The sequence below is a fragment of the Dromiciops gliroides genome, chromosome 3 (assembly GCF_019393635.1).
Source record: "Dromiciops gliroides isolate mDroGli1 chromosome 3, mDroGli1.pri, whole genome shotgun sequence".
Lineage (NCBI taxonomy): Eukaryota > Metazoa > Chordata > Mammalia > Microbiotheria > Microbiotheriidae > Dromiciops > Dromiciops gliroides.
In genome coordinates, this window is record NC_057863.1 from 585910339 (window position 1) to 585937750 (window position 27412).

At 46.2% G+C, this 27412-nt stretch overlaps 3 protein-coding genes across 4 annotated transcripts; 1 reads left to right on the plus strand and 2 right to left on the minus strand.

Annotated features, from left to right (window-relative positions):
* Positions 1-425: 425 nt before the first annotated feature.
* RRP8 (ribosomal RNA processing 8) lies at positions 426-16916 on the minus strand. Its single transcript, XM_043993815.1, has 6 exons — positions 16911-16916; positions 16273-16355; positions 15391-15769; positions 10559-10781; positions 893-989; positions 426-462 (listed from the first exon to the last, which is right to left on the minus strand). The coding sequence occupies exons 1-5, from the start codon at positions 16914-16916 to the stop codon at positions 979-981; spliced, it is 702 nt and encodes a 233-aa protein (XP_043849750.1). The 3' UTR covers positions 426-462; positions 893-978.
* ILK (integrin linked kinase) lies at positions 15666-24515 on the plus strand. Of its 2 annotated transcripts, XM_043992626.1 has the most exons (13): positions 15666-15772; positions 16895-17003; positions 21408-21573; positions 21781-21876; positions 21990-22086; positions 22224-22307; positions 22507-22592; positions 22977-23086; positions 23165-23292; positions 23454-23575; positions 23668-23767; positions 23867-23997; positions 24099-24515. In XM_043992626.1, exons 2-13 carry the CDS (start codon positions 16915-16917, stop codon positions 24246-24248), a joined length of 1359 nt encoding a protein of 452 aa, XP_043848561.1. In that variant the 5' UTR covers positions 15666-15772; positions 16895-16914; the 3' UTR covers positions 24249-24515. The 2 variants fall into 2 exon arrangements, with proteins under 2 accessions (XP_043848561.1, XP_043848560.1); XM_043992625.1 differs by having other exon boundaries at positions 23867-24515.
* TAF10 (TATA-box binding protein associated factor 10) lies at positions 23037-26691 on the minus strand. Its single transcript, XM_043992627.1, has 6 exons — positions 26373-26691; positions 25681-25838; positions 25168-25232; positions 24916-25030; positions 24568-24696; positions 23037-24224 (listed from the first exon to the last, which is right to left on the minus strand). Exons 1-5 carry the CDS (start codon positions 26578-26580, stop codon positions 24607-24609), a joined length of 636 nt encoding a protein of 211 aa, XP_043848562.1. The 5' UTR covers positions 26581-26691; the 3' UTR covers positions 23037-24224; positions 24568-24606.
* Positions 26692-27412: the final 721 nt, after the last annotated feature.

Here is a 27412-nt window from a genome sequence, read left to right on the forward strand (position 1 = left end):
CTCTTAGAGTTTGGAGCAGGCTGGCTCTCAGATCTCACCTAACTCCCATTTCTTATTGCATTTATGAGGAGAGATGAAGTTTATTGGTCTTATAGGTTGCCAGGGCCCCAAGTCAGGGCTTGAACCCATGTCTATGGATTCCCTCTTAGATCTCTCCACCCTGTTGCTTCCATACAAGTCAGCTTAGCCTTCGCACGGAGCGCTCACCTGCTGCCCTGGTCCATGTCCTATCACAGTGCTCCCCTGCACGAGCTTCTGCACTGTCAAGGGTCCTTCATGGTTGGGCCATAATAGTAGCTGAGTCATGATGCCTCAGGCAGGATGGAGGCAGAAAGGAGCCAGCCTGGGTCATCGGCGCTTGTACAGACATGGCCTCAAAGTCAGGCCTTGAAGGGGACCCTGAGCCTTGGGAGGTCCTATCTTGTGGAAGTCTAACAGGTAGAAGTAGCTGTTGGTTAGATCCTGGAAGGAGAGGAGATGGATCACATAGAGAACTGAGTATTAACTTCTCCTACGGCCCTCTTCACATCCTCTAGCTACTGGGGTGGGATGGAGGGGGACAGGGTGGGAAAGGGACTCCATCAATCAGTCACTGCCATGAGGTGGGGACTCTCTTCCCTAGTCACCAATTCTTCAGGGGCCAACAATTATAATTTCTACAAAGGGGGTGGGCAACTGAGTCAGTGACTATTATTCCTTCATATGCTTTCCACACCAAAAATTCTCACTGTCTAACCCATAGGACACAGGCTCAGGATGGATGTAGACATGGCTGAAATCCTGTGGCAGTGCCTAACCAGCATATCTGCATGAATTTGGGGGGGGGGAGGGAGCAGGAGGTTAGGAGTGGGGTGATGGGTGGGGCTGGGAGAAAGAGGGACATTCCTGTTACCTTGGAGACAAGCTTGAAGCCCAGCTGGGCTAAGGCTCCCAAGAAACTCCTCATATCCACAAACCGGCTGGCTACCTCTGCCACTTTCAACAGGCCTCTGTAAGGGAAATAAAGAAGATGAAAGAAGGAAGGAATCATGACAGAGTCGGATAGGGCAGAGGGGTACAAAACACAGTAGCATATTCAAATGAATGGAATAGATGAGAAAGTGTATGTGAGCTCATGCATGTGTGTGTGTGTGTGTGAGAGAGAGAGAGAGAGAGTGTGATAGAGAAAACTATCAGTGTATGCACTCACATAAGCAAATCAAGAAACTAGATCAGGGAAGCATGGTGGAAAGTATCTGGATAAAGAGTAATAAAGGAAGAAATAAAAGCAAAATTGTTGTCAGGGTACTTGGGCAAAGAGATTACAGGCCTGGCACAGAAACATGATATAGTAATGATAGGGGATTTCAACTATCTGTATATTTGCTAGAGCTTTTTCTCTGCCAAAAATTAGGCTGAAAAACTGATTTACCTTAAGTAGCATAGATCTACAGCAGTGTGGTAAAAAACAGCATACTTCTGAAGCAGCTTTTGAAGGACAGATGGGATCCTATGACCTGAAGATTCTACAAGGAAAGCTGACCCAAGAGCATCAGGAGATACTGAAGAATAGAATTCTGATAACACAAACACACAAATGATTCCCAAGATGAAGAAAATGGGAAACAACCTACCAAGACCAAAGTGGATGCACAGGTCATCAACCAATGTCTGTTTTAAAAGTACATGCAGGGGGCAGCTAGGTGGCGCAGTGGATAAAGCACTGGCCTTGGATTCAGGAGGACCTGAGTTCAAATCCAGTCTCAGACACTTGATACTTACTAGCTGTGTGACCCTGGGCAAGTCACTTAACCCTTACTGCCCTGCAAAAAAACCCCCAAAAACCCAAAAGTACACTCAGAGGGGGCAGCTAGGTGGCACAGTGGATAAAGCACTGGCCCTGGAGTCAGGAGGACCTGAGTTCAAATCCAGCCTCAGACATTTGACATGTATTGCTGTGTGACCCTGGGCAAGTCACTTAACCCTCATTGCCCTGCCAAAAAACACAAAACCCAAAAACAAAACAAAACAAAAGTACATGCAGAGATGAAAGTTGGAAGCAAGGGTAGATTCCTATGAGATATTTCACTTTTTTTTCTATTTTTGTTCATTCTTTTGACATTGTTTTATTGTTTCTTGAGGTCTCATGGAATCTTCAACGACCAATTCTAATTTTTAAGGAGTTCTTTTCTTCAGTGAGGATTTGTATCTCTTTTACCATTTGGCCAATTATGATTTTTAAGGAGTTATTTTCTTCCATTTTTTTTTGTGCCTTTTACCAAAAAGTCATTATTCTTTTCACAATTTTCTTATATTACTCTCACTTCTTTTCCCTGTTTTTCCCTCTTGCTCTTATTTGATTTTTAAAATCATTTTGCTCTTTTAAAAAATCTTTCTTATTAGGTAGGTCCCCGGCTTTCTCATGATTGTGACCTCTCTTCTCCACCCTAAAAAACTTCAACCCTGAACTGGATAATGGGTAATAGAGCTGCCAAATGACACCTGATGCTTTCTTTGCCCAGGGTTACTACAAGAGTCCCCTGGGATTTCTTTCTGACCAGGTATTCTGTCTCCTTATTGTCCGTGGGCACTGCTGCTGCCCCAGAGCACCTGTCACTCCCACCATGCCACAGTATCAGCCAGTTCCAACCTCAATGTCTGCAGACTTCTCTTTCTGTTTTCCTAAGCTGCCCTGGGCTGGAAAAATGATTCACTGCAACCTTTTCTTGAGGCATTCCTGCTCAGAATTCTGTTTGAAGTTTTCTGTGGCCATTTTGTAGTAGAGTTTTGGGGCACATTTGGCAGTTGTGACCTTTCACTCTGCCATCTGGACTCCATCCTCCCTCATTATGTAACACAATGGCAGATTCCTGAGTGGCATAATTGCATAAGAAAAATTTCAGGTGTATTAATGTTTGGTATGAGCTGAAGCTAGTGATGAATGCTAGGTATGACAACATGGCTTTTTAAACTTTACCTGGGAGCAAAAGGAAGATCAAGGAATAGAACACTTCTTGGAATGACTGGGATGATGAAAATATATGAGAAACAGACTGGGGAAGTGAAAAGTATAATGGTCTTGAAGGCAGAAGCTCTGGGACCTAATCCTAGTTCTATCTGTATGATCTTAGGCAAGTCACTTCTTCTCCTTAACCTCAGTTTTTCCAACTGTAAAATGAGGGGGGGTTTGGACCACTTGATCTCTATGGTCTGTTCTACCTCTAACCCTGAATGTTATTTTTCCCAAATCATGTCAGACTAACCACATTTTCTTTTTGACCAGGTTACTAGTTTAATCGGGGAAAGCCACAGCCTTAGGCTTTTAGAGTTGAAAGACCCTTAAAGGTCACAGAAGTCTAACTTCCTCACTTTACAGACTGAGGCTCAGGGAAGTGATGTGACCTATTAAGGTTTGAATCCAAATCCAGTCTTGACACATCTGCCTCTCCCAATTTCACATGGCATTTAATAAGTTCTTTCTTTCCCTACAGTCTTATGGATAAAATGGAAAACTTTAAGCTGGGTGATAGTATAGTTCAGTAGATTCCAAACTGCTTGAACAACTTAAAATGTCCATGGGAACAAGTGGGGTTCTCAGGTGGAATGCTCAAGGGACCTGCTCTTTGGTCCTGTGCTAGTCAATATTTTTTTGTCAGTGCTTTAGATAAAGGCTAGGTAACACATTGATCAGATTTACATATGACATGAAATGAGTAGAGATAGCCAACACACTGAATTACTGAGTTAAGATCCAAAGAGACCTCTGTCAGCTAGAAAAATAGTCTGAACCTAATAAAATGAAACTTAAGAGGGACAGATGTAAAGTAATACATTTGAAAGTTCAAAAATCCCCCCATATAAGTATAGGACTGGTGACGTATAGGTAAGAAATCATATGAAAAGACCTTGGCATTGTAGTGGGAAAGCTAATGTGATTGCAAGCTGCATTAAGAAAGGCAGACTAGGGCAGCTAGGTGGCGCAGTGAATAAAGCACCAGCCCTGGATTCAGGAGTACCTGAGTTCAAATCCAGCCCCAGACACTTGACACTTACTAGCTGTGTGACCCTGGGCAAGTCACTTAACCCCAATTGCCTCACCAAAAAAAAAAAAAAAAGGGCAGACTAAGATGACTAATGTAGAAATATGTTTAATGTGATTGTACATATACAACCTATATCAGACTGCTTTCCATCTTGGGGAGGAGGGAGAAAAAAAATTTGGAACTAAAAATCCAGTGAAAACAAATGTTGAAAGCTATCCTTATATGTAATATGTAACTGGAAAATAATAAAATAATAAAAAAAATAAAATAAACTACCAAAAAAAAAAAGGCCGAGTAATTCCCTTATCTATAAAAAGAGGTTGAATTTGATCATCTCAACAGCCCTTCTTGACTAAATCTGTCACCTACTACATTAATGTCCTACTAGGCCCAATCACATCAAAACCTTAACACTGTGTTCACTTCTGAGTGACACAATTTAGGAAGGACACCAACTGAAGTATGTCCAGAGTGTGACCAGGCTGGTGAGGAAACTAGAAAGAACATCATATGTGGATCGGCAGAAGGAAACAGAAACCCTTGTCAGATGTATGCAGAACTGTCACAGGGAAGAGGATTTGCTCTGCCCAGGCCCAAGTACAAACTCCAAGCAGTAAATGGATGCTGAAGAGCTATTCCTTCAGGAAATAGTTTTCTAAAAACTAGCACTTTCTAAACATGGAAAGGGCTTCTTCACAGATGCATTCAAGAGGAAGCTGAATGATGCCTTAGAAGGAAGGGTAAAGAGGGGATTCTTCCTCAGGTACAGGTAGAACTAGATGCTATGATGCTGTTTGACTGGGGGAACTGTGACTGGGTGGGGTGCAGTGGGGGGAGTGGCAGAGCAAGGCAGACAGTGAGGAGAAGGGATTCTTCACACAGACCCCCAGCTCCCAGAGGCCCTCATACCCTGGTTTCAACACTCGGTTTGCCTCCTTCAGGAAGTCGCTCAGGTTTGTTCCCATCAACGAAAGGCAGAAAACAGCAATGTCCACAGACTCATTCTTGAGGGGCACCTGGAGGGGAAGGTGAAATTATGAAAACTAGGCCCTATTACCTCAAGCAGAAACATGAATCCCCTATGAAAGGAAATGTGGGCGCTCAAAAGATGCTTATACCTATGGAAGTAAGGGTTTCCAGGGAAACATGAAGGCTCAAGGAATGAACTGATGATTTCCAGGGGCAGGGAAAGCCTTCATGGATAAAGTGAGGGATTATGGAGGTAAGATCAGGGTTAAATAAAACCTCGCGTGACTTTCTTGTGGGAGGGTAGGTCTAACATGAGGAGGTGAAGGTTTATAAGAGGGAGTAAGAGCTGACACAGGAAAGTGACACCTTAAATGAAGTTGAAGACATTTATGAGAAAGTAAAGGTTTCTGGGGACAGGTGAGGGGAAGGAGATATCTTCTATTAGAAGTTAAGAATTTGGATGGTGAAGTAAAGATTCGGAGAACTGGGATCTCACCTGGGCCATGTCACAGACTGTGACACGGGGGTCCAGTGCAGCCAGGTCAAAGCAGTGAACAGTGTTCCTGACACTAGAGGCAAGGCGACAGTCCCCACAACCAAAATCTGCCACAACCAGGGATGCTGGCCTACAGAGACGAAGAGGCAATAGTCAGAGGCCTATCTCAGTATCAATCCTAGTCATCTGGACCATATCCCCCACCTAACATGATTTCCTGTGACCAGTCATGTTACTGGCCTGGTCTTTACTTACATAACGTCCCCCTACACACAACATACCAGTTATTTGCCATCTCACCCCTCCCACCCCCACCACCTGCCTGGAACCTCTTCACCTCTCATCAGCCCTATGCCACCTCTCTCAGATATTCCTTCCCAACCTGTGCCATCCTCCTTTGCTTTTTAAGGGGTCCCTCCCTTGCTCACCGCTGTTTCAAGTGTTTCACGATTAGGTCCACAGGCTTCAAGGGCCATCGCTTTATTTGGTTCTGAAAGCCACGATGATAGAGCTCAAAGGCCTCAGGGTCTTCTTGGAATATGTGGCTTGCAGCACTGCTGGTCACAGAATAAAGCTGCTCATTGATGAAGCGGAAACGTGCTCCCTCAAGACGCTGCTTCATCTTTGCCCGTAGAATCCCACCCCGGTCCAGAGATGCACCTGGCTCCTCTGCTTCCAACTCTGCCTCACACTCCCCTGTAAGCACAGGGGAGATTTCCTCCTCAGGAACTGTAACGCTCTGTGGCTTTGGGGGCAGAAACTTATTCTTCTGTCTCCGTTTGTTCTTCTGGCGGTTTCTCCATTGTTTCCGGCTTAGCCTGGGTTCTTTGTCATTCCCATCTTCTTTTGGGCCCAGGGAGGTCCTTCTGAGGCTTACGTCATTCTGGGGAAGCACAGGGGCCAGATCACCATTCTCTGGGGCTCCAGAGCCTGCAGCAGGTAAAATTTTGGAGGGCTTTTTATTGGTAGGGGCTCCTGAACCTAAAGACCCTTAAAGTCACCCCAACCGTTCTCCAGCTCAGAGACGGATTGCTTCCAAGAATGAGAAGTCCAGATCCCAGAGAAGGCATCGAGTATAACAGAACTAAAGGATATCAGTGGAGAGGCCAAGGAATTCACAGGAAGCAATAATGAGAAAGAGGAGTAGATGCAATACTCCTAGATTCAGAGACATATGCACTGATAACAGGAGTAGGGCTTATAAACAAGGAAAACTGAAGCTTGTAAATGGGAAAGGTAAATAGTACTTCAAAAGTGTCTTTGAGACTTGCTGGGATGTCACTGGTACCTGGAATGCAGTGATAGAAGGGGCTCAAAAGGAAAAGAATGGGTAGGAAAACATCAAGAAGATTGTTCACTTGTGTAGAATTAAAAAAAAAAAAATGGGGGCAGCTAGGTGGCGTAGTGGATAGAGCACTGGCCCTGGAGTCAGGAGTACCTGAGTTCAAATCCGGCCTCAGACACTTAACACTTACTAGCTCAGCTGTGTGACCTTGGGCAAGTCACTGAACCCCAATTGCCTCACTAAAAAAAAAAAAAAGGCAGAAAGTTTTCTGTGTAATATTTATGAAAACTAATGCATGGAGTCCCAAGAAAGAAACTGGTTGGCGAATACCATAGACTGGACAGCCAGATGGAGGAAACAGATGACAAATTTGAGAATAGACCACAAGTCTAGTAAAGCGGTATGATAGGGGACATGATAGGGCACAGCAGAGAGGGAAAACAGAGCAGTGATGGGGCTAATTTTAACATTTACAATAGTGACCTTCTCTCTCTGCCCCCTTGAGTTCTTGCCCTCAAGAATCTTATACTCTTTATGTCAACTGCTCTGCTTTTGGCAAAAAAGCAAGTTCCAGTACATGTCCAGATAGTTAAAATCCCCCCCCCCGGGGGAGGGGAGCCTGAGGCTAATTCCATATTTTCAAAAATGCTCTCAGTCACTAAAAGAGAAACGAAAATTGTAAGAACTTTGAGGTTCTACCTCACATCAGATTGGCAGAGCTGACAAAAAAGGAAAAAGGCAAATGTTGGAGGGGGCTGTGGGAAAACGGGTGCTTTAATGTTAATTTACATTAATGTACTGTTGGTGGGGCTGTGAACTGGTTCGGCCATTGTGGAAAGCAATTTAGAACTACTGCCAAAAAGTTATTAAACTAGCAATACCACTACTGAAGCTAGACCCTCAAGAGATCAAAGAAAGAAGAAACAGATTATTAAGTTCAAGAATATTTATAAGCAGTTTTTTTGTGTTTGCAAAGGACTGAAAACTGAGGGGGTATCCATCAGAGTTGGGGAATGACTGAATAAGTTATGTTATGTGAATGTGAGGAAATACCATTGTGCTCTAAGAAATGATGAAGAGTTTCATAGAAACTGGGAAGACAAATGATGAAGAGTGAGGTGAACAGAACTAGGAGAACAATTTATGAAATAACAATGATATTGTAAAGACAGACTAGTTTGAAAGACTTGGGAACTCTTATCAACATAGTGACTAGACAATTCCAAAGGACTCATGGTGCCTACCTTCTGACAGAAAAGGGGATGGACCCAGAGTGCAGACTGAGCCATATTTTTTTAACATGACCAATGAGGAAATTTATTTTGTTTGATTATGCGTGTTTATAACAGAGGGTTTTTTTTCCTCGGAATTTCAATAAGGTAGAGGTTGGAGGGGGGGGAATAGGCAGGCGAGAAGGAGGATCTGTTAGAAAATAATTTTTTTTTTTATCAATCAGCAAGCATTTTTTAAATTTTTATTTTGGTGAGGCAATTGGGGTTAAGTGACTTGCCCAGGGTCACATAGCAAGTAAGTGTCAAGTGGCTGAGGCTGGATTTGAACTCAGGTCCTCCTGAATCCAGAGTCGGTGCTCTACCCACCGTGCCACCTAGCTGCCTCAATAATTTTTTTTTAAATATCATAGAACCAATACAGTAACAAGAATATCATTTGAAGAATAACTGTGAACAACTAAGTTATTCTGAATATTAAAAATACTCAGATCAACTACAAAGGACCTATGAAGGAAGATACTAACCACCTCCAAAAAAAGAACTGAGAAATACAAGTATGCATAGTATGGTTTCACATATACATACATACATACAAACAAATATATCTGTGTTAAAGGGTGGCCTTCTTTAGTGTAGGATGGGGAAGGAGACAGTTCAGAACTTAAAAATGTAACAAATAAATAAAATTAATTTTTAAAAAAAGATTATATATAATTCCTCAATAGGTTAAATGCGACATAGGAATTCCCAATAGATGGGAGATTTTCCAGATGTTCTTATTTCTAAAGCTTATTACACGAAGGCTCATAATAATATAGAGCTTCTTTAATGTTAATGACACTCATAGGCACTGAAAAAAAGATCAGTCTAACAACCTACATAGGAAGAACAAAATGGATGAAGAATGCTTATTGTCTACACATCAGGGTCAAACTCAAATAGAAATGGATCCCTCCTGGTGACAAAATGACTTAGAAAACCACAAACTAACATAATCTATGTTGCATTTTAATTTATTTTGTTAAACATTTCCCAATTACATTTTTATATGGTTCAGGCTACAGGAAGGAGTTTGAATTTGACACCTCTGGTGTAGACCATAACATGGAGCTGGATGGTAGCCATTCCATCAGTATACATGTGTGTGTATAATAAAATCTGTACTAGATACTGCAAATGCACAAATAAGGTGGTTCTAGAATTTAATAAGAGGAAGAGAATAGGTTGAATTTCAACTGGTAAATCACGCATGCAGTGATTTCACTGATCTCTCACAGCTCTAGGACTCCGTATCCTATCTTTTTCAACACCGATATGTTCCTAGAGATGCTATAGGGCTGTTATGATCATAGAACACTGCAATCCCTAAAGAACCAAATTCTGACCCTAACCCCCCCTCCCCCTCAACCAAGAGCAGAATGGGGAGAAGCCTAGTAACTCTAAGTAGCCTACCCTGGATTACCAACAATGACATGCACAAAATGTAGCATAAAAAATATTCAGGAAATTTAATATCAGAAGCATTACTTAGTTAATTATTTGAGTATAGTCATTTAGCCAGAGTGAAGAGAGAAATACAGCCCAGGGGCTGCTATAATGTAGTTGATGGTTGAGGCCTTAGGGGAAGGACAAAGGTTAAGAGACAGAAGGAAATCTACTTCCCTTTGTGTAAATGGGCCTCTGGCCCTTATACCCAGCTCTATGTATTTAGGTCTATCCCTGCTCCCATTGAGAAAAGCAGGAGTCCCAGGAACTAGGGACTGTACTTATTGATTCAGTTTGACAATAAGTATTTATTAGACCTCCTATGAACAAGGGAGGCCCTGTGGTCATCAATTGGGATACAAAGACAAAAGTCAAACAACTGCCTGCCAACAAGGTTACATTCTACTGGGGAGGAGGACAGGATGGGGATGGGGATAAGATGTCTGGGATTCCATGAACTTGGATGGAAATCTTGATCTAGTCAACCCATATATGAAAGAAATTCCCTTTATACTATACCCAACAATAAATCAGTCATCTAGCCTCTTTGTGAAGATCCTCAATGAGGCAGAATGTACTTCTTTTGGAGAGGGGAAAAGTCTATTCTATTTTTGTATAGGTCTAAGCATTAGGAAATTTTTCCTTTCTAATATCAAAACTAAATTTGCTTCTCAGCAACTTCCACCCACCACTCCAAGTTCGATTTTCTGGGGCCAAACAGGACAAATCTAACTACTCTGAAAGACTACTTGTGTGACTGTTCTGGGTTTTTTCTTCTCATCTGGCATGAAGTCTGACCAGGGCAAAGGACAGAGAGAGGATGACTCCCTTATTGCTTGAAGCCATACTCTACTTAATGCCACATGAGGTGAACTAAGTGGACCCTCTATGAAAGACTGATGAACAGGCAAATGTATATCACAAAGGATAAGAATGTATGAGTTGCAATCTGTACCACTGGAGGAAGTACCCATATTGATGAGATCTCAGATCCATTATAGCACCATTATTACTATTTGGAATGAAAAGGAAAGACCAAATACAACTAATTGGGAAATTCCTCCCATACCTTTGCTGTCTTCCTTTTTAGTTTTCACTCGCTGGACTGGTAGCTCCGAGTTTTCTTCTATAAGTGGAGCCTGTTTAGGGACCTTCTTCCTCTTTTTTCTTTTCCGCTCCCCAGAGTCAGAATCCGAGTTGCAGCCATTGTCCCCTTGGCTAGGGAGCTGGCAAGGCAGTGCTTCAGCCTGTAGTACCTGTAATGTAGCTTGGAGACGCTGGCGGCTGAAGCCCTGGGGGAAGGACAAAGAGTTAAGAGACAGATAGAAGGACATCCACTTCCCTTTGTGCAATGGGGCCTCAGTCCCCTGCACCCAGCTCTGTGTGCCTAGCTCTATTCCTACTCCCTGAGAAAAGCAGGAGCCTCAGGAACTAAAGACTGATCTCATTAATTCAGTTTGACAAGAAGTATTTATTAGACACCTACTATGTATAGGGCCCTGTGGTCATCAGTAGGAATACAAAGACAAAAATCAAACCATTGCCTGCCATCAAGGTGTGATAAAATAATGGAATCTGGCAGACACCCGGGGTCCCACCTGATTGATTTAGTATTGTTTGAGAAACCAACTAAGTACCTACTTGGGATGATTAGATTTAGGCCACACCCGGCCTACCCTGAGTGATGTATAATGATGATGTCAGCAGAGGGAACCACTCTCTCAGCCATCCAGCTTGAAGGACCTCCCTTTTGGGGGAGGGAGATAACTCTGAGGCTGGGAGCCTTCTCTTTCCTGTTGGTGAGCTTCTGAGAGCAGACTGGAGAGGGGGCTGCACAGCTGACTCCCATAGAAACTATGGACCCCAGGTGGTGCATTAACAGAAACGAGGCCAGCTGGAAGCAAGTTTGGGCATCGAGTCAGTCTTTGCTAAAGCCAGGGAGCTTATCCATTTTTCTCTTCCCCTATTCCCTTGTCCCCAGCTTTATTAACTTCACCTTTGTTATATATTTTATTCCCATTAATAAAACCTGATTTGTTTATGGAAAAGAGGCTGTTAATCTCCTTTCTTATTAGCCTGGAAGAAATAACTAAAAAGGCAGTTTGGAGGGGCAGCTAGATAGCGCAGTGGATTAAAGCACCGGCCCTGGATTCAGGAGTACCTGAGTTCAAATCCGGCCTCAGACACTTGACTAGCTGTGTGACCCTGGGCAAGTCACTTAACCCCCATAGCCCCACAAGAAGAAAAAAAAAATAATAATAAAGGCAGTTTGGAAGAAGAAACTTTAGACCTAGAGGTCCCTCATTATTTTCTGAATCCCAATATTACAGTGAACTACCCAATTAACTCTCCCCATACTAAATTTGGCCCTTACAAATGTTATATCCTACTGGGGAGGGGGAGAGGATGGGGATAAAACTTAGAAGGTAAGCAAGTATATATACAAAGCAAACACAAAGTTATCTTTTAAGAGGAAGCACTAACAACTGGGGGCAGAGGAGGCTGGATCAAGAAAATCTTTAGGTAGGAGCTAGCACTTGAGCTGAGTCTCCAAAAGATGGTGGTGAAGAGTAAAAAACATCCCAGGCGCTGGGACAGGCAACCTGTGCAAAAGCTCACATGTAGGAGATGGAATGCTAGGCATAAGTAATAGGAAGTAGGTCAGTCTAGCCAGAATGTACAGTGTATGGGGAAATAATATGAAAGAAGTCTGGAGAGAAACGCTTGCAATCAATGAAACATTTTAAAAATTTAATATACAACATTTAAAAAACCATACATAACTTTACAATTTAATATCTAGTCCTCATTGTCTTTTAAAACAGTTGTGTTTGTTAAGTTCTTGATAAAAAAAGAAAGAAGAAAGGCTGGAGCCTGTGACTCTGTTCAGACATCAGAGTGGGGTTCTTACACATGAAGGGATGACTCCTTCCTCTTCCCTGACTTAGGCACAGAATCATGGATTGAGAGCTGGAGGTTTCATTGGACATCAGACCTCTGGCCATCTAGTCTAATCCTCTGATTTTAAAGATTGGGAAACAGAGACCTGGAAAGGCTAAGTGACTTGCCTGAGGTCACAAACATAAAAAGGGAGAGACAGGATTTGAACCAAGGTCCTATGACTTCAAAACCAATGCCCTTAGTCAAACCTCCTAATTTTATAGAAGAGGATACTGAGACCAACTGAGGCAATGTGACCTGGCCCAGGTTTTGGGGTTTTTTTTTGAGGGGGAGGTAGGGCAATGAGGGTTAAGTGACTTGGCCAGGGTCACACAACTAGTGTCAAGTGTCTGAGACCGAATTTGAACTCAGATCCTCCTGAATCCAGGTCCAGTGCTTTATTCACTGAGCCATCTAGCTGCCCCCACTAATCATCTTTCAAAGCCAAGTTCAAGTAGCTGCATCCTCCTCCAGGAAGTCTTCCCCCCCTCTTTCCAAGCTGTTATCCCCCACTCCAAATCATTTAGCACTAACTTCTAAATTTCCTTGGGTCCTGATACAATCTTGCCAGTCTTGGGGTTCTGAGTCCTCATATCGTATCTTCATCTTCTATTTTAGCATGATCTCCACACCCCCCAATCCCTCCCTATTATCCTGGATCATTCCCACTTATACTGGCCTCCTTTCCCTTTCTTAATAATCGGGGCTCCAGAGTGTAATTCCATTCCACACACCATGGCCTTCTCCTTTTGAATCCCTGGTCTTTCTGCTGTTCCTGCACATCTGAGTCACCCCTACAACCTACCATCTGCACTTCTATTCCTGAGATGTCAATGATGGTGGAGAAAGTCACTAGAGTCATTGCAGATTCATGTTATCTTACCTCCTAGGAGTATGGCAGGACTTTAATTGTCATGTTGATGTCTGGGAAAGTTGAGTTATAAGCTGCTTTTTATAAGGGTTCTATGAATTCTTGCCTATTCTAAGTCGCCTTATTTTTTTAAATTCTGAAAAGTTTTCTTGAATTGTTTCTTGGAAATGAAGCCATTGAATTCTTCCCTTTTTCTATATGTTCCAGAATGTCAGTGATCCAGAGATCACTGTGTCTTGACTTGTCTTCTTAGCTTGTCACTTACATTGTCCTGGCTTCCAACTCCTTCCAGTTGCATTATTTTTTAAGCCAGTTTTTTCCTCTTCTGTGTTGTTTTCAATTTTGCCTTAATTCAATTAAATCTGTTCTTGGTTCTATTATATATTTGAGCTTCTTATTATATCCTCCAGATTGGTCATTTAAAAAAAAAATTCCTCCTAATCTTTTTCAGCATCTTTTAATTCTAGCTTCAGTTCATTTTACATTTTTCTTATCTGAATAAAATCCTCCCCTAGCCAAGTCTACCATCTTTCTGGATAGTGTGCATTAATCTCTTCTTCTTTGTCCAATCACTCATTCTCCTGAGACTCCTAAGATCCATGTTGTGCCTCCTAATTATGAGAGCTCCCAAATCTGTCTTTCTATACTTTCTCCCTAGGTGACCTCACCAGCCCCATGGCTATAACTACCACCTTTGGTCCTGGATCCACTTCTCTTTTCTCTCTACTCTGTTTCCCTAGGTTATTTCATCATGTCCCGTGACTATGACTGTCACCTCTGCTCTCAGAACCACCACCTAATTCTGGTCCTCATCATGGCTCCCTAGGACTGTTGTCAAACCTCTTAACTATGCCTTCAGTCTTTTTTTCTCATTAATTTTTCACACGTTCTATCTCTTATTTTGCTGATCAAAAATCTTCAAGGGTTCCCTACTGCTTCCAGAATAAAATTCAAACTCCTCAGCATGGCATCTAAAGTCATGAACAATCTGACCCCAACCTATCTTAGCCTCTTATTTCTGCCAATTTCACATAAACTACATTTTCACTGGTCATATATGTCTTGTCTCCAGCTTCAGTGAATTAACATTAGCACAGGTTTCCCCTGCCCAGATAGGAATGCACTCCTTCTTCTTAAGACTCCTGGGAACCTTTCTTAACTTTAACACTTAGCTGGGGGCAGTGAGGTGGCAATGGATAGAGCACTGGCCTTGAAGTTGGGAGAACCTGAGTTCAAATTTCCCCTCAGACACTAGCTGTGTGACCCTGAGCAAGTCACAACCCAAACTGCCTCAAACATCCGGGCCATCTCCAGTTGTTCTGATATATATCTTGCCACTGGACCCAAATGGCTCTGGAAGAGAGATTGAGGTTGGTGACTTCACAAAGACCTCCCTCACTTAAATCCAATTCACTGCAAGTCATGATATCACCCGAAAGATGGAAGTACAAAGAAAAACAAAGACTCAACTCAGTTGTTACCTCCTATAGGATGACTTCCTCCTCATCTTCTTCCCCATCTACCCACAATATCCCCTTTCCTCCTTCCAGGAAAATGTCGATTTCAGGTAGAAATTGTCACTTTTCATGCCCACTTTCCTAGAGATCCTTCTTCCTATCTACGACCCCCGGGAACTTCCACCAACACTTAGCTCCTAAATTAGGGATAGACCAAACCCAGACGTGAAGAGGACCTATCCCCCGTTCCCCGCCCCCTACCCCCAGCCACTAGAACAGGTCCTGGCACACAGCAGACCGGGATGAGTTAGAACGAGCAGCCCCAGGGTAAAGCTGCTCCCTCCTCCTCTGGCCGAATACTGGGGTACTTAGAACAGAGGTGTGGGTCATACGGACACGACACGTGGGGTGGATCATACGAACACTAGGGCTCCGCGAGTCCTGGGGCCCACAACAAAAGAAGGGTTAGGACACACGGACACTGGGTCCCAAGAACCCTGCAGCCTACGACAGGAGGGAGAGGGTGTCATGCAAACAAAGTGAGTAGGACACACAGCCATGGAGCTCACATGAACCTTGGGGCCCACGACAGAGGGACAGGTATCACCGACAACGCTCTGAACAAACACTCACCTTGGCACGGGGCCCCGGCCCGACCCGAGCGCACGGGAGCTGGGGCACGCGGGCGGCCGGGGCCGGGGGCTCCTCGGCCCACTCGGGCTCCTCGAACATGGGGTGCCGAGACCACGTGTGCCGCCGCCGCCAGCCAGGTACCAACCGGGATGAGCACTCACAGAGCAGCCGCGGACCAGCGAGAGGAGGATGTGAGCGCCCAGAGCGGCCGCTCCGCCCGCCGGGAACCAGCGAGAGGAAGCTGTGGGCGCCCAGAGAGGCAGCGTAACGAGGGGCGGGGCCAGACCGGGCCGGGCTCCGAGGCGGGTGTGGCAGGGCTAGCGGAGGAGGTTGCGACCGGAGCAGGAGGCAGGAGCGGTTGGACCTGGCCCCTGGAGCCCTGGTAAGGAATCGTGCAGGCCTGCACTAGCCGCTGCGGGGGGGAGGGGCCATGAGCCCATTTTACGGAGTAGGAAATTGAGACCCGAGGGTGAGAGGGAGCTGCCTGCGCTCCGCGGGCCTGGAGAGAGGGCGGGAGGAGTCCCGTATCTAGTCCCAGTGCTGCGGTCGGGTCTCTGTGTGATCCAGGGTCGGTCTTGACTCTCTCTGGGCTTCGGGCCCCTCCGCTGTCAGGCGGGGTTAGGGACCGTATGCGCCGGTGCCTCCCTCCCCCACCACCACCCTTGTTGGGGTGGGGGTGTCTCCGGGGTGGGGAAGGGGACAACGCCCAGCACCGACAGCGGTCTTTTTGCTGCCCGAGGGGCTTCTTCCCCTACTCAGCTTGGATGGTGTTGTGGTTTTCCGTCTGTGGGCACTCCCAACACCCACGCAGATAGCAGCTTCTTAGTTTACTGTCCGTTGAGTTGCTATGGCAGAAGAGAATTTATCCCCTGGGGGACAAACTTCTCGCGTGGAGCCTCCGCGCCTTGGCCCACCCGGTCCTCCCGAGACACACACTCTAGCTTGGCTGGTGGAGCCCGGGAGGACTTGGTGGAGAGGTTAGAGGCTTATCTGCACACTTCGGGCACTTGTTTGGAGACAATGCATAAATTAAAGGGTGGGTAAGGGAAATGTTGAAAAACGTTCCTTCTGTAGCTCAGACACTTTCTGCACCTCCAGTCTAGGTTCTTATGGCTGGGGAGGGGTTTCTCTGACTGTGTGTTGTTAGGGACCAAGTAGCAGAGAGTGAGTGAGTGAGTGAGAGAGAGAGAGAGAGAGAGAGAGAGAGAGAGAGAGAGAGAGAGAGAGAGAGAGCGCGAAGGATGGGATGGGGGGTTGTACCTAGATATGAATATCCCAAGAGTGCGACCTTCCTCTTGGCAACTGCTGATGAGGGGTCTTGAACAACCCAGGCAAGAAAGATGATCTGGTAAGATACAGTACTTAGGTGGGAGGGTGACCAACTTGGACATAATGTGGGAGGGAAGGTTAAGGGGATGACTAGCTCCTCTCTTTTGGGGGTAAGCTCTGATAACCTTTGCCCACATTGATTAGTGCCTCTCCCCCTATCCTCCTGACTACCCAGGGCCCCAAGGAGCTGCCATCATGGACGACATTTTCACCCAGTGCCGGGAGGGCAATGCTGTGGCTGTTCGTTTGTGGCTGGACAACACAGAAAACGACTTGAACCAGGGGTGAGAGGATTTGAAGGGAAAGTAAGAGAGGAGGTGTGGCTGGGCAGGGCAAGCAAGGCTCAGGAAACCTTGGCATAATAACGTGTATTGTTGGTATCTAGTCCCCAGCTCTGTCTTGTCCTTTTCGTGGGCAGGGTATGTAGGATTTAGTTTCTCTGATCCATATCTTGTCCTAAGACTGGGTCATATGGAGGGGACTGGTGATATTGGGTGGGATGTTTTGTTCTGCAGAAAAAATAAAGGAGAGACAGGACGTCCACAACAGGACTGGAAAAACATACATTGGAAGTAGAATATGTTTGATGAAAACACTGGAATAGGGTTTCAGGGCCTGGGTTCCTGGTACAGCTGAATAAGATGAAGACCCCAGTTCTTTCCATTAGGACCTAAGATAGATGGTAGGGGAGATGAGGTCCCTGTACACAGAACTCTGAAAGGCAGAACATGAAAGTGCTAGGAAATTCAGAAGAGATCACATGGAGATCTTGGACTAAATATTCATTTCTATGGTCTTAAATCTTTGATTCTATATTTCACTTTTTGCCAGGATTACTATAGTGGTAGATATAGTACAACTGGATTTCAGCATAGCCTTTGGCAGTGTTTTATTCTGTGTTTGTAAGATACAGAGTTGTGAGCTCTAGCCTCTAGTTGTCTAGACTCTGTGCTAGGAGAATTAGGCAGATTGAGACCCAAAGGATAGTGGCTCAGTGTCAGCTTGGTGGGAAGTCTCTAGTGAATTGACCCAGGCATATTGTTGACTTTCCTGCTCAACATTTTCATTATTGCCTTGAATAGAGGCCTAGATGGCATGTTTATCCTATTTGTAGATGACATGAAACTAGAAGTGATAGCTAAAAAACTGGACAACACAATCAGGCCCCCAAATCATCCTATGAAGCAATGGTCAGGCAATGGGGATGTTAAAGTATCTAGTCTTATTTTTGCATTAAAAACTTTAATTGCAAAATCCCAGGTTGTGAATGTGCAGTTTAACAATTCCTGTGGAAAAATCCTGGAGGTTTAAGTGGAATACATGTTGAACATGAGTTAATGTGACAATGCAACTAAAAATGCTGACTGCTTCCCAAGTCTCTTTCAGAGGCAGTCATTCAACACACATTTTATTAAACACTTACCCTTTGCCACACAGTGGTAGGACAAAGATAAAAATGAAACAACCCTTCCTTCCAAGGAGCTTCCATTCCATTGGGAGAGGGGGTAGATGCAACATGTATACACAACAATCCAAAGGGAATATAAAGTGATTGGGAAGAGCACTGATACTAATGACTGGATGGGGATGAGGAAAGACCTGTTTTACCAAATAGCACTTGAGCTGAGCCTGAAAAGAAGCCAGAAGTTCTAGGAGGTCTGTGTGAGGAAGGAGTTCATCGCTCTCATGGGGGATAAGCCTGTGTGTAAGGGCATAAAGGCTCGAGATGGGATGTCAAATTTGGAAAATAACAATCCAGTTTGCCTGAAAATGAAGCAAGGGAGAGTAATGGGAAGTCAGTCTGTATAGATTGGAACTTCATTGACAAGAGTTTTATAAATAAAAACAGAAGTGTTATATCGTAGTGGCAGTCGAAGCACTAAAACTTGATGGGAGGAATGATAGGGTCAGACCTGCATCTTAGAAACAATTTGGAGGCTATGGATAGAAAAGGCCCAATTAGGAGTCTTTTGCAGTAATCCTGGCAAGAGATAATGAGGGGCTAAAGAAGGGTGGTGCTCGTGTGAATGGAAGGAAGGGGACAGGTGTGAGAAATATTGTGGAGGTGAAATCTCACAAGACTTGGAAACTGATTGATTAGCTATGGTAGGTGAGGAAGAGTGAAGAATCAAAAATGGACTCCAGAGTGTTTGAATTAAGGTGACTGAGAGGAACAGAAATAGGGAAGTCAAAATGAATGAGTTTGGGAAGAGAGTTGAGTTCCATTTTGGACATGTTTAGGTTGAGATTCCTGTGGAACATCTTATTAGAAGCATCTAATAAATGGTTTAGGATTTAGGAACGAATTCAGCTTGAGACACTAAGTCTAGATATAATGATCTTAGAATCATCTGCATAGAAATGATAATTGGACATGTGGGAGCTGATGCAGTCACCAAGAAAGGATAGAGAGAAAGAAGAAAGGGGCAAGGTCAAAGCCATGGGGCCCACCTAAGTTTAGGGAGCCAAACCTAAATGCTGATTCAGCAAAGGAGAATGAGAAAGAATGGCCACACGGACAGGTAGAGAACCAGGAGAGAAAATATTGAGGAAGGATTTGGTCAGCAGCATTAAACATTGTCTGGAGGTGAAAGATCATGATTGCAAAATAACCATTTGGGGCAGCTAGGTGGTGCAGTGGATAGAGCACCAGCCCTGGATTCTGGAGGACCTGAGTTCAAATCCAGCTTCAAACACTTGACACGTACTAGCTGTGTGACCCTGGGAAAGTCACTTAACCCTCATTGCCCCACAAAAAAGAAAAAAGAACCATTTGGTTTTAGTAATTAATATATCTTTGGTAACCTTGGAGAGAGCATTTTCAGTCTAGTGGTGGGATCAGAAGCCAGTTTGGAATGAGTTGAGGAGAGATTTTAGAGGAAAGGAGTGTAGATGCCCTTTTTTTAAAAAAAAAAAAAGAATATTTTTATGAAAAGGAAGAAAGATAAAGGATGATAGCTTGAGGGAATGCCATAGCCAAATAAATTGTTTATTTAGGGTAGGGAGCATTTTTGTAGGCAGTAGGGAAGAATGAGCTATATAGGTAGAGATTGAAGATTAGGAATGGGGAAGGAGATGGAGGCTTATGGGGGAATAAGGGGGCTGGTGGAGCACTGCTGGTGATGACGGGGATGAAGTCAAAGGCACAAGTTAGAGGGGTTGACCTAGAGGAAAAGGGGGTGAATAGGGGCTGGTATTAAGGGGTTTTTGAGTTGTAGAAAAAGAGGGGAAATGGAGCCCACACAAAGGACTTCTGTTTCCTCAGACTAGGTCATCAGCATGGGGGGTGGAGGACATAAGGAAAAGAGATTTGGGCCAGGGCCAAAAGGAGGAAGTTAAGTGGAGTCAGTCAGGCCCAATTGAGATTAGATGATACAATAATGTAGTCATCCCAAGCAGCACAGTTATGTGACTTCTTCCAGCATTGCTCTATAGCATAGTGATTAGAAGAAGCTAAGTTTGGCACGAGTAAAGGCACAGGGAGACATAGGATAGGATATTAAGGTGAGATAGAAGAATTTCAAAGTTCTGGATTGTAGGAGTGCATTCTCTTGGGTGATGGTGAGAGCAAGGCTATGACAATCCTGTTGAAGATTAATGAAGAGGGAAGCCAAATCTTGGCCTTTGCTTTGTTGGACCTCATCTGGAATATTATAGGGTTTGGCTGGGTAGAGAAGAGGGTTGGAAAAGCTGACCTGTGAAATGGGGCATAGGGCTCTGCTGTAAGGAAAATGAATAATTAGAGCATCCTGGAAGATGCAGTAGAAATATTAAGTTCCTTATCATTCAACATCATAAAGTGGGTGGGGGAGGCCAGTTGTCAGGCTGTTTTAGAGGAAATTGTGGGTCAAGTATAAACTAGACCTGAGCAGTCTCAGAACCTCAGGGTTCAGCCACATTTGTGGCTGAAAGAAGCAGAAGAGACTAGCGGAATAGCTGCACTAACTAGAGCCTCTGCTCCACCCCTCTGGGAAATGACCCAAACCCTCCAGGCTCAGCCACACCCCTCCTCCTCAGACTAGCCAGTGCCCATTCCTCCTGGAGCCCTTGCCCCACCCCAGTCCTGCCTCTTCACTCTGCTTGGGTAGCCTTCCTACCCCCAGACCTTGTGGGAATTTCCTTTTATGGCTATTTGACCAGAGGCTCTGTGCTGGAGGCAGGCCCCACCCCCCAGCAGCTTCTGACTTCCCCCTCCGTCCCCAGAGTTTTTCCAGAACGCTTAAGGATTCTCCAGTTCTGGTGACTGTTGTCCTCTTCTAGCCAACAGATCCTGATGTCTCATTTCTGCCAGTTTTTTGTTCTGCCACTAAGCCCCATCCCCACCTAACCCCCATTAAAAAAAAACCCTCGTGTTTATGTAGAATTTTAGTTTTACAAAGTGTTTTCTTTGCTTCTCTGTACAAATTTTTTCCATTTTAGAGATTAGGAAACGGAGACTCAGAGAACTTAGATGACTTGTCCGGGGTTATATGTCCAGCATCAGCTAGAAAGAGACATATTAGGATTCCAGTCGTTTTCTATTCTACCCATCACACCAACCCTTAACTATGCTGTGACCTTAAATTATCTTTAACATGGGATTGATTCTACTTCCACAACCCACTTCTCAGGGTAGGGGCTGAAAGTACTCCATAAAACTTTAGACAATGTAGAAATGAGTTATGGCCTTGTTTATTCCCACCTCCTAGGGATGACCATGGTTTCTCTCCTTTGCACTGGGCCTGCCGAGAGGGTCGATCTGCTGTAGTTGAAATGCTGATCATGAGGGGGGCCCGAATCAACGTGATGAACAGGGGTGATGATACCCCCCTCCACCTAGCAGCCAGCCATGGGCATCGGGACATTGTACAGAAAGTAGGCAATCTTTTCTCTCTCTGGCTTTATATCATCTATATCAGACTCTTAGAGGAATGGGAGAAAAGGAGAAAGTCTGGCCCTTGGCACTGGATGCGGAACACCCACCTGCCAATACTTATCTGGTCATCTAGAAGATAATTGTCTGAGGGCGGGCTTGAGGTACTGAGTTAAAGGTGCATAAATGTCCTTTGTGTTTATTCCCAGTTGCTCCAATACAAGGCTGACATAAATGCAGTGAATGAGCATGGGAATGTGCCCCTTCATTATGCCTGCTTTTGGGGCCAGGACCAAGTGGCAGAGGTGAGGACTACGCTCATTTCCCTTAGGATCAGATTCCTGATCTTCAAAGGAAGTATAAACTTATGTAGTGGGGCGGGCAATAGCCCACTATGGTCACGTCTTCCCTTCCCCAGGACCTTGTAGCTGGGGGGGCACTGATCAGCATTTGTAACAAGTATGGGGAGATGCCAGTGGACAAAGCCAAAGCCCCACTTCGTGACAGCCTACGAGGTGAGCCTCACTTCCTATACTCTCATCTCCAACCCCCAAGATCTTTCATTATGAGGCTGTATATGGGGGGGGGAGAGAGGTTGGGGCTCTTTCCTGTCATCCTGTGGGGCTGTGCCCTTCATTATTTTCCTTCACAGAACGTGCAGAGAAGTTAGGCCAGCCAATGGGCCGCATACCATACAAAGACACCTTCTGGAAAGGGACAACACGCACTCGCCCCCGTGAGTTTGGAGTGGCTTGTTCTTTAACACCCAATAACTCAATGTACCTGCCTTACCATTCTACTCCTCAGTGCACTCCACACCTCCCCAATCCCACTAGCCTCAAAGAGGACTGGCCCTGGATACCTTCCCCAACCCCACTTCCCTTCAGGGAACTACCCTTACATAGCTCCCCTATCTAACACCCCGCTCCTCTCAGGGAACGGCACCCTGAATAAACACTCAGGCATCGACTTCAAGCAGCTCAACATGGTGGTGAAAATCAACGAGAACCAGTCAGGAGAGGTGACCTGTAGACCCTTAAGAACCCCTTAGTTCCAAGCCCAGATCCCCTAACAGCCCTAGCCTTGCCCTCCTAACCACAATCCTCCCCGCCCAAGCCTCCTGGCTGTGCTAATAATCTCACGATGTGCTTCCTCTTGCCCCTCTAATCATTCCTTTCCTTAGTTCACTACATAGAGGGAAAGCCCTGGATCCAGGAGACGCTGGGTTTGGCTCCAGCTTTGCTTATTTGGCTGTATCAATCACCTGATCTCTCTAGGTCTTAGTCTCATCTATTAACTCAAAGGGGTTGGATGAGGTGATTTGAAGTCCCTTCCAGCTCCAAATTTTGTGATCTTGTCCTCCCTGGCCCTAATCCCTAACCTGATCCTGCCTGTCCCAACCCAGCTGTGGAAGGGGCGATGGCAGGGGAATGACATCGTTATCAAGATGTTGAAGATTCGTGACTGGAGTACAAGGAAGAGCAGAGACTTTAATGAGGAGTATCCCAAACTGAGGTGGGGGAATTGGGTACATGGGTGGAGTGGGGGGGTTATTGAAGGGACAGCAACATGTTCATTGTCTTGTCTTTGCAGGATTTTCTCACACCCCAACGTACTGCCTGTGTTGGGAGCCTGTCAGGCACCCCCTGCCCCCCACCCCATTCTCATCACCCACTGGATGCCTTATGGCTCCCTCTACAACGTACTTCATGAAGGGACCAGTGAGTTGTCATTGTGCCCAGAAAAGGCTGGGATTAGAGTTGTGGACAGGAGAGGGTGGGAGCAAGAACAGGAGCCTGAAGCCAGCTGTCTGGTCTGAGGCAAAGGGGCTTTGGGGATTAGATTTGGGGTAACTCCTCCCTTCTCTGAACTTTACTCCCAGATTTTGTTGTTGACCAGACTCAAGCTGTCAAGTTTGCTCTGGACATGGCACGGGGCATGGCCTTCCTGCACACACTGGAGCCTCTTATACCCCGGCACGCCCTTAACAGCAGAAGTGTCATGGTGAGGCTCAAGGCTACAATGTAATGGGGAGGTCTAAGCCAACTGTCACTTGAGCACAGATTCCCCACTACAGCCTTTGTCTTTTCCCTCAGATCGACGAGGATATGACTGCCCGTATCAGCATGGCTGACGTGAAATTCTCCTTCCAGTGTCCAGGGCGCATGTATGCCCCTGCCTGGGTGGCTCCTGAGGGTAGGGGGGAAATGAAGGCAGACAATAGACTTAGTAGTGGGGAGGTAGGGGCCAGGTAAAGAATCAGGGTTCTTATACCAATCCTCTCCCTTGACCCAGCCCTGCAGAAGAAGCCAGAAGAGATTAATCGTCGTTCTGCAGACATGTGGAGCTTCGCGGTGCTGTTGTGGGAACTAGTGACAAGGGAGGTACCATTTGCTGACCTCTCCAACATGGAAATTGGCATGAAGGTCTGGAGGATGCAGGGGACATGTTGGGACGGAGGGGCAAGTAGAAGCAGATTTATGGGACACAGAGAGGTCCTGAATCTGGGGATTCTTGCTTGTTGTAGGTTGCCCTGGAAGGCCTTCGACCCACCATTCCTCCAGGTATCTCCCCACATGTGTGTAAACTCATGAAGATCTGCATGAATGAGGACCCAGCCAAGAGGCCCAAGTTTGATATGATTGTGCCCATCCTGGAAAAGATGCAGGACAAATAGAGCCTTACGGGAGGAACTGGGGAAATCTATCCCCCCCCCCTCCTAGCAGCAGGGCCCCTCCCTCCCCTGGCAACGGTACAGCCACCTCAGCCTTCCCTTCCCCCCAGCTTTAGGGGCTACCCCTCCTGCCCCATCTGCCAACCTTGGGGGGATGGGAGATGGCTCAGCTTTGTTTCACACCACACCAAGCCCCACTTCTCGGTGTCTCCCCAATGTGGGAGGAGTAGCCACCTGCCTCAATCACAATAAAGGTTTATTATGAAAACAGGCTGGTGTGGGGGTGGGTGGAGAGGAAGGAATGGGACAAATGTGTACACACCCACACACACCCCGGCCAGCCGGGGGGGAAGAGGTGAACTTAGGTGAAATAATGTGGCTTCTTGACATTAATGCCATATTCGCTGAGTGCAGGCGTCAGGTCTTCCATGGTCAAGGTATACTTTCGGTCCTTGGAAAGAAAGTTGAAAGAGCAATAGTATGAGCCTTGGTTCTTTCACTAACACATTACACATCCTGAGGCAAATAATTTAACCAATTTGGATTGAATTTCTGTGAATCTGACTTTCACAGGGTTAAAGAGGCCTACCAGCAAAAAGCTTTTGAAGTTCCACATGCCACCAAGAGCCCCAGGGGAGTGCTTAATACATCCTAGTCCCAATCTACTCACTTTGCTCTTGCTCCTGGAGCTGCCTGAGGCAGTGCCCTTCATCTTGCAGTGCTGTAGGGCATCATTGGCAATGTCAGAGATGAACTTCTGGGCTGCCAGGGAGATGAGCCGGACACTGGGAAGGTAGAAGGAGTTGGCAAGTGGGGATAAAACCAGCCCTCCCTCAAGATGAAGTCTGTACTTAGTGTACAGGAAGGAGCCAGAGATGCCCACTAAATGCTGGGGACCAATTTCCTGTCCCAAATCACTTACATTCTGGGATCAGAGGCTTCAAAACCAGCACGGTTCAGATAGTAGCCAGTAACAGCATCTGGAATCTGAGAATGCAACAAATTTGTAATCTTTAAGTACATACTGTATCAGGCACTTGGAATACAAAGAAAAAAAAATCAAAACCAGTCCCTAGCTTCAAATGGGGGGGGGGGGTGTATGTGCATTTACACACATCTATAGACAGAAAGGGGTTGAAGAGGGGTGATCAGTAATCAGGAAAAGCCTCATATAGATGGTAGCTCTTGAAATGATCCTGAAAAGAAAAAAGAACCTTTGGGAAGAATATAGCTATTTGCTATATGGACTATGACCCATATGATAAATGAGAGGAAAAGATAGATATATAGATAGCTTTGCTTATCAAAGCTTTTACAGTCTTGATGGAAAGATGAACCTCATAACTAAAAATTAACGATAGAGAGCAATGGCGATGGATTGGCCAGGAAAAGCTTGTAGGAAACTGAAAAAAGGTTGACTGGTAGTTATACATACTGTGGGTGTGTAGTCTTCCAGTTGCATGAGGAAGTCCACCAGGGGTGTACTAGACACAACAGGCTTGACCTCTCCATTGGCAGCCCCAGGTAGCACATATACCCCATTAGACATGGCACCTTCAGGGGGGGCAGTACCCCCAGCTGCAGATACTGGGACTGGGAGAAGATATTACAGGAATTTCAAATGAGAGCGAAGTAGGGAGAAGAATGTTAGGCAAAGAAACCAGTATCGAGTTCAAAAGGACGCCCTACTCCCACCTAATGATGTGGTCCTGGCTGATCCTGGGAGTTCGTAACACTCGGTCCTCTTCTCTCGAACTTCTCAGCCCCTCACCCTCCATTTCCTCGTTCCCCCAGAGCCCCAGAAGGCTCGCCGTCCCCCCTGCCCTACCCTTTTAGGGACCATCAGAGACTCAAGGGCTAGAAGGGCCCTCGGTCGCTATCCAGACAGTCCTCTCTGAAAAAGAATCTTCTACGATGGCAAGTGGTCCGCCAGCTTCTCTCTGCGGACCTCCTGGAGGGGAGCGGGGGTCGGGAGCTTTCCATCCTAGGGCAGTTCTGCTTTTGTCGGCACGATTTTTCGGGACGTCGATGCCTTAAGCTGCACCTCCCACTGAAAGCCCCAGTTCCCTCCAGCTCTCCTCACCCCATAAGGGTCCTGGCTCGCTCCCCCCCGCACTCCCCGCTCACCCGAGGCCCGGCGGTCGGACGTGTCCCCCCGGCCAGGGCCGGGGCCGGCGCCTCCCGCAGGGCTGGCCTTGCTCTCGGCTGGGGCGGGAGCTGGCGCCGGTGCTGGAGTCTGGGCAGGAGCAGGGGTCGGGGTGGGAGTAGGGGCCGGACCCGGCGGAGCAGGGACAGGGGCCGGGACCACTTCGGGGTCCGCGCCACTGCCACTCATGGCGCCGGGCAGGAGGCGGGGAGCAGCGGGGAATGGAACCCGAGACCGAGGACTAGGAGGACAGGACCGCTTCCGCTTCCGTTCACGGCTTTCCTCTCCCCCAAGCGACTTCCGTCTACTTCCGGCTCCAAGCCGCACCCTCCGAGCCTGTCGGCGCAACCGCGACGCCGAGTCCGATGGCCTGTCTTCGTTTTCTACTGGCTCCCGCTCAGCGCTCTTCTTTCGCCCCGCCCCCAGACCATAGAGAGGAGCGAGGCTAGAGGGTCTGCGGAATAGCTAGGTTGCTATGGAAACCGGCCTGTTTGCTTGCAGATGACTGTGAACGTTCCTCGTGGGGGACCCGGGGAGGGCCGGCCCGGCTTGGGCCCTATGTGATTCTGGTCCACGGCGAAGCCTCGAGCACTCTGTCTCAAATCCAAGTTCATCTGTTGCTTACTAGGTGGATGACCGGGTAATTAATTAACCTCACTGGGCCTGTTGACTTATCAGTTAAAAAAAAAAAGATGGTTGGGCTAGATGAGCCCCGCCCCCTCCGCCCCCAGCACTCCAACTCCCACTCCCGCCTCTTCCAGCGCTAAGCCAATGACTGGCCCCAGGGAAGCGAAGAAGCGTCTGAAGGAGGCAGAAAGGATTATGGAGGTATTGAGAATCTAGCCCAATAACCCCAGGGCTCTACCCCCACCCCCATACAATGTTCAAAAATCTCTTATGTCCCCACCCCGTATATGGCAAATTGCTACGGTAAACTCAACTCCACTCTTTACAGGGATTTTACTTTTATTAATCAGTAGCATCTACACTTTTAAGAAACGGTAACATGGGGGCAGCTAGG

Bases quoted from the DNA above. Each gene is read 5' to 3' on its own strand.
- ILK (XM_043992625.1), top strand. From the start codon at position 16,915: ATGGACGACATTTTCACCCAGTGCCGGGAGGGCAATGCTGTGGCTGTT. The intron at 22,087-22,223 runs GTGAGCCTCACT...TTTCCTTCACAG, and splicing joins ACTTCGTGACAGCCTACGAG to AACGTGCAGAGAAGTTAGGC. The intron at 22,593-22,976 runs GTGACCTGTAGA...GTCCCAACCCAG, and splicing joins ACGAGAACCAGTCAGGAGAG to CTGTGGAAGGGGCGATGGCA.
- RRP8 (XM_043993815.1), bottom strand. The intron at 15,770-16,272 runs GTTTGTCCCCCA...ATTCCTTACCAG, and splicing joins GCGGAGGCTCCACGCGAGAA to GGCTCCAGGGGCCAGGTCCA. The intron at 10,782-15,390 runs GTGAGTGTTTGT...TCCTTCCCCCAG, and splicing joins GGCCGGGGCCCCGTGCCAAG to GGCTTCAGCCGCCAGCGTCT.
- TAF10 (XM_043992627.1), bottom strand. From the start codon at position 26,580: ATGAGTGGCAGTGGCGCGGACCCCGAAGTGGTCCCGGCCCCTGTCCCT. The intron at 25,031-25,167 runs GTAAGTGATTTG...CTACCTTCCCAG, and splicing joins GAAGCCTCTGATCCCAGAAT to TGTCCGGCTCATCTCCCTGG. The intron at 24,697-24,915 runs GTGAGTAGATTG...TTTCTTTCCAAG, and splicing joins GCTCCAGGAGCAAGAGCAAA to GACCGAAAGTATACCTTGAC.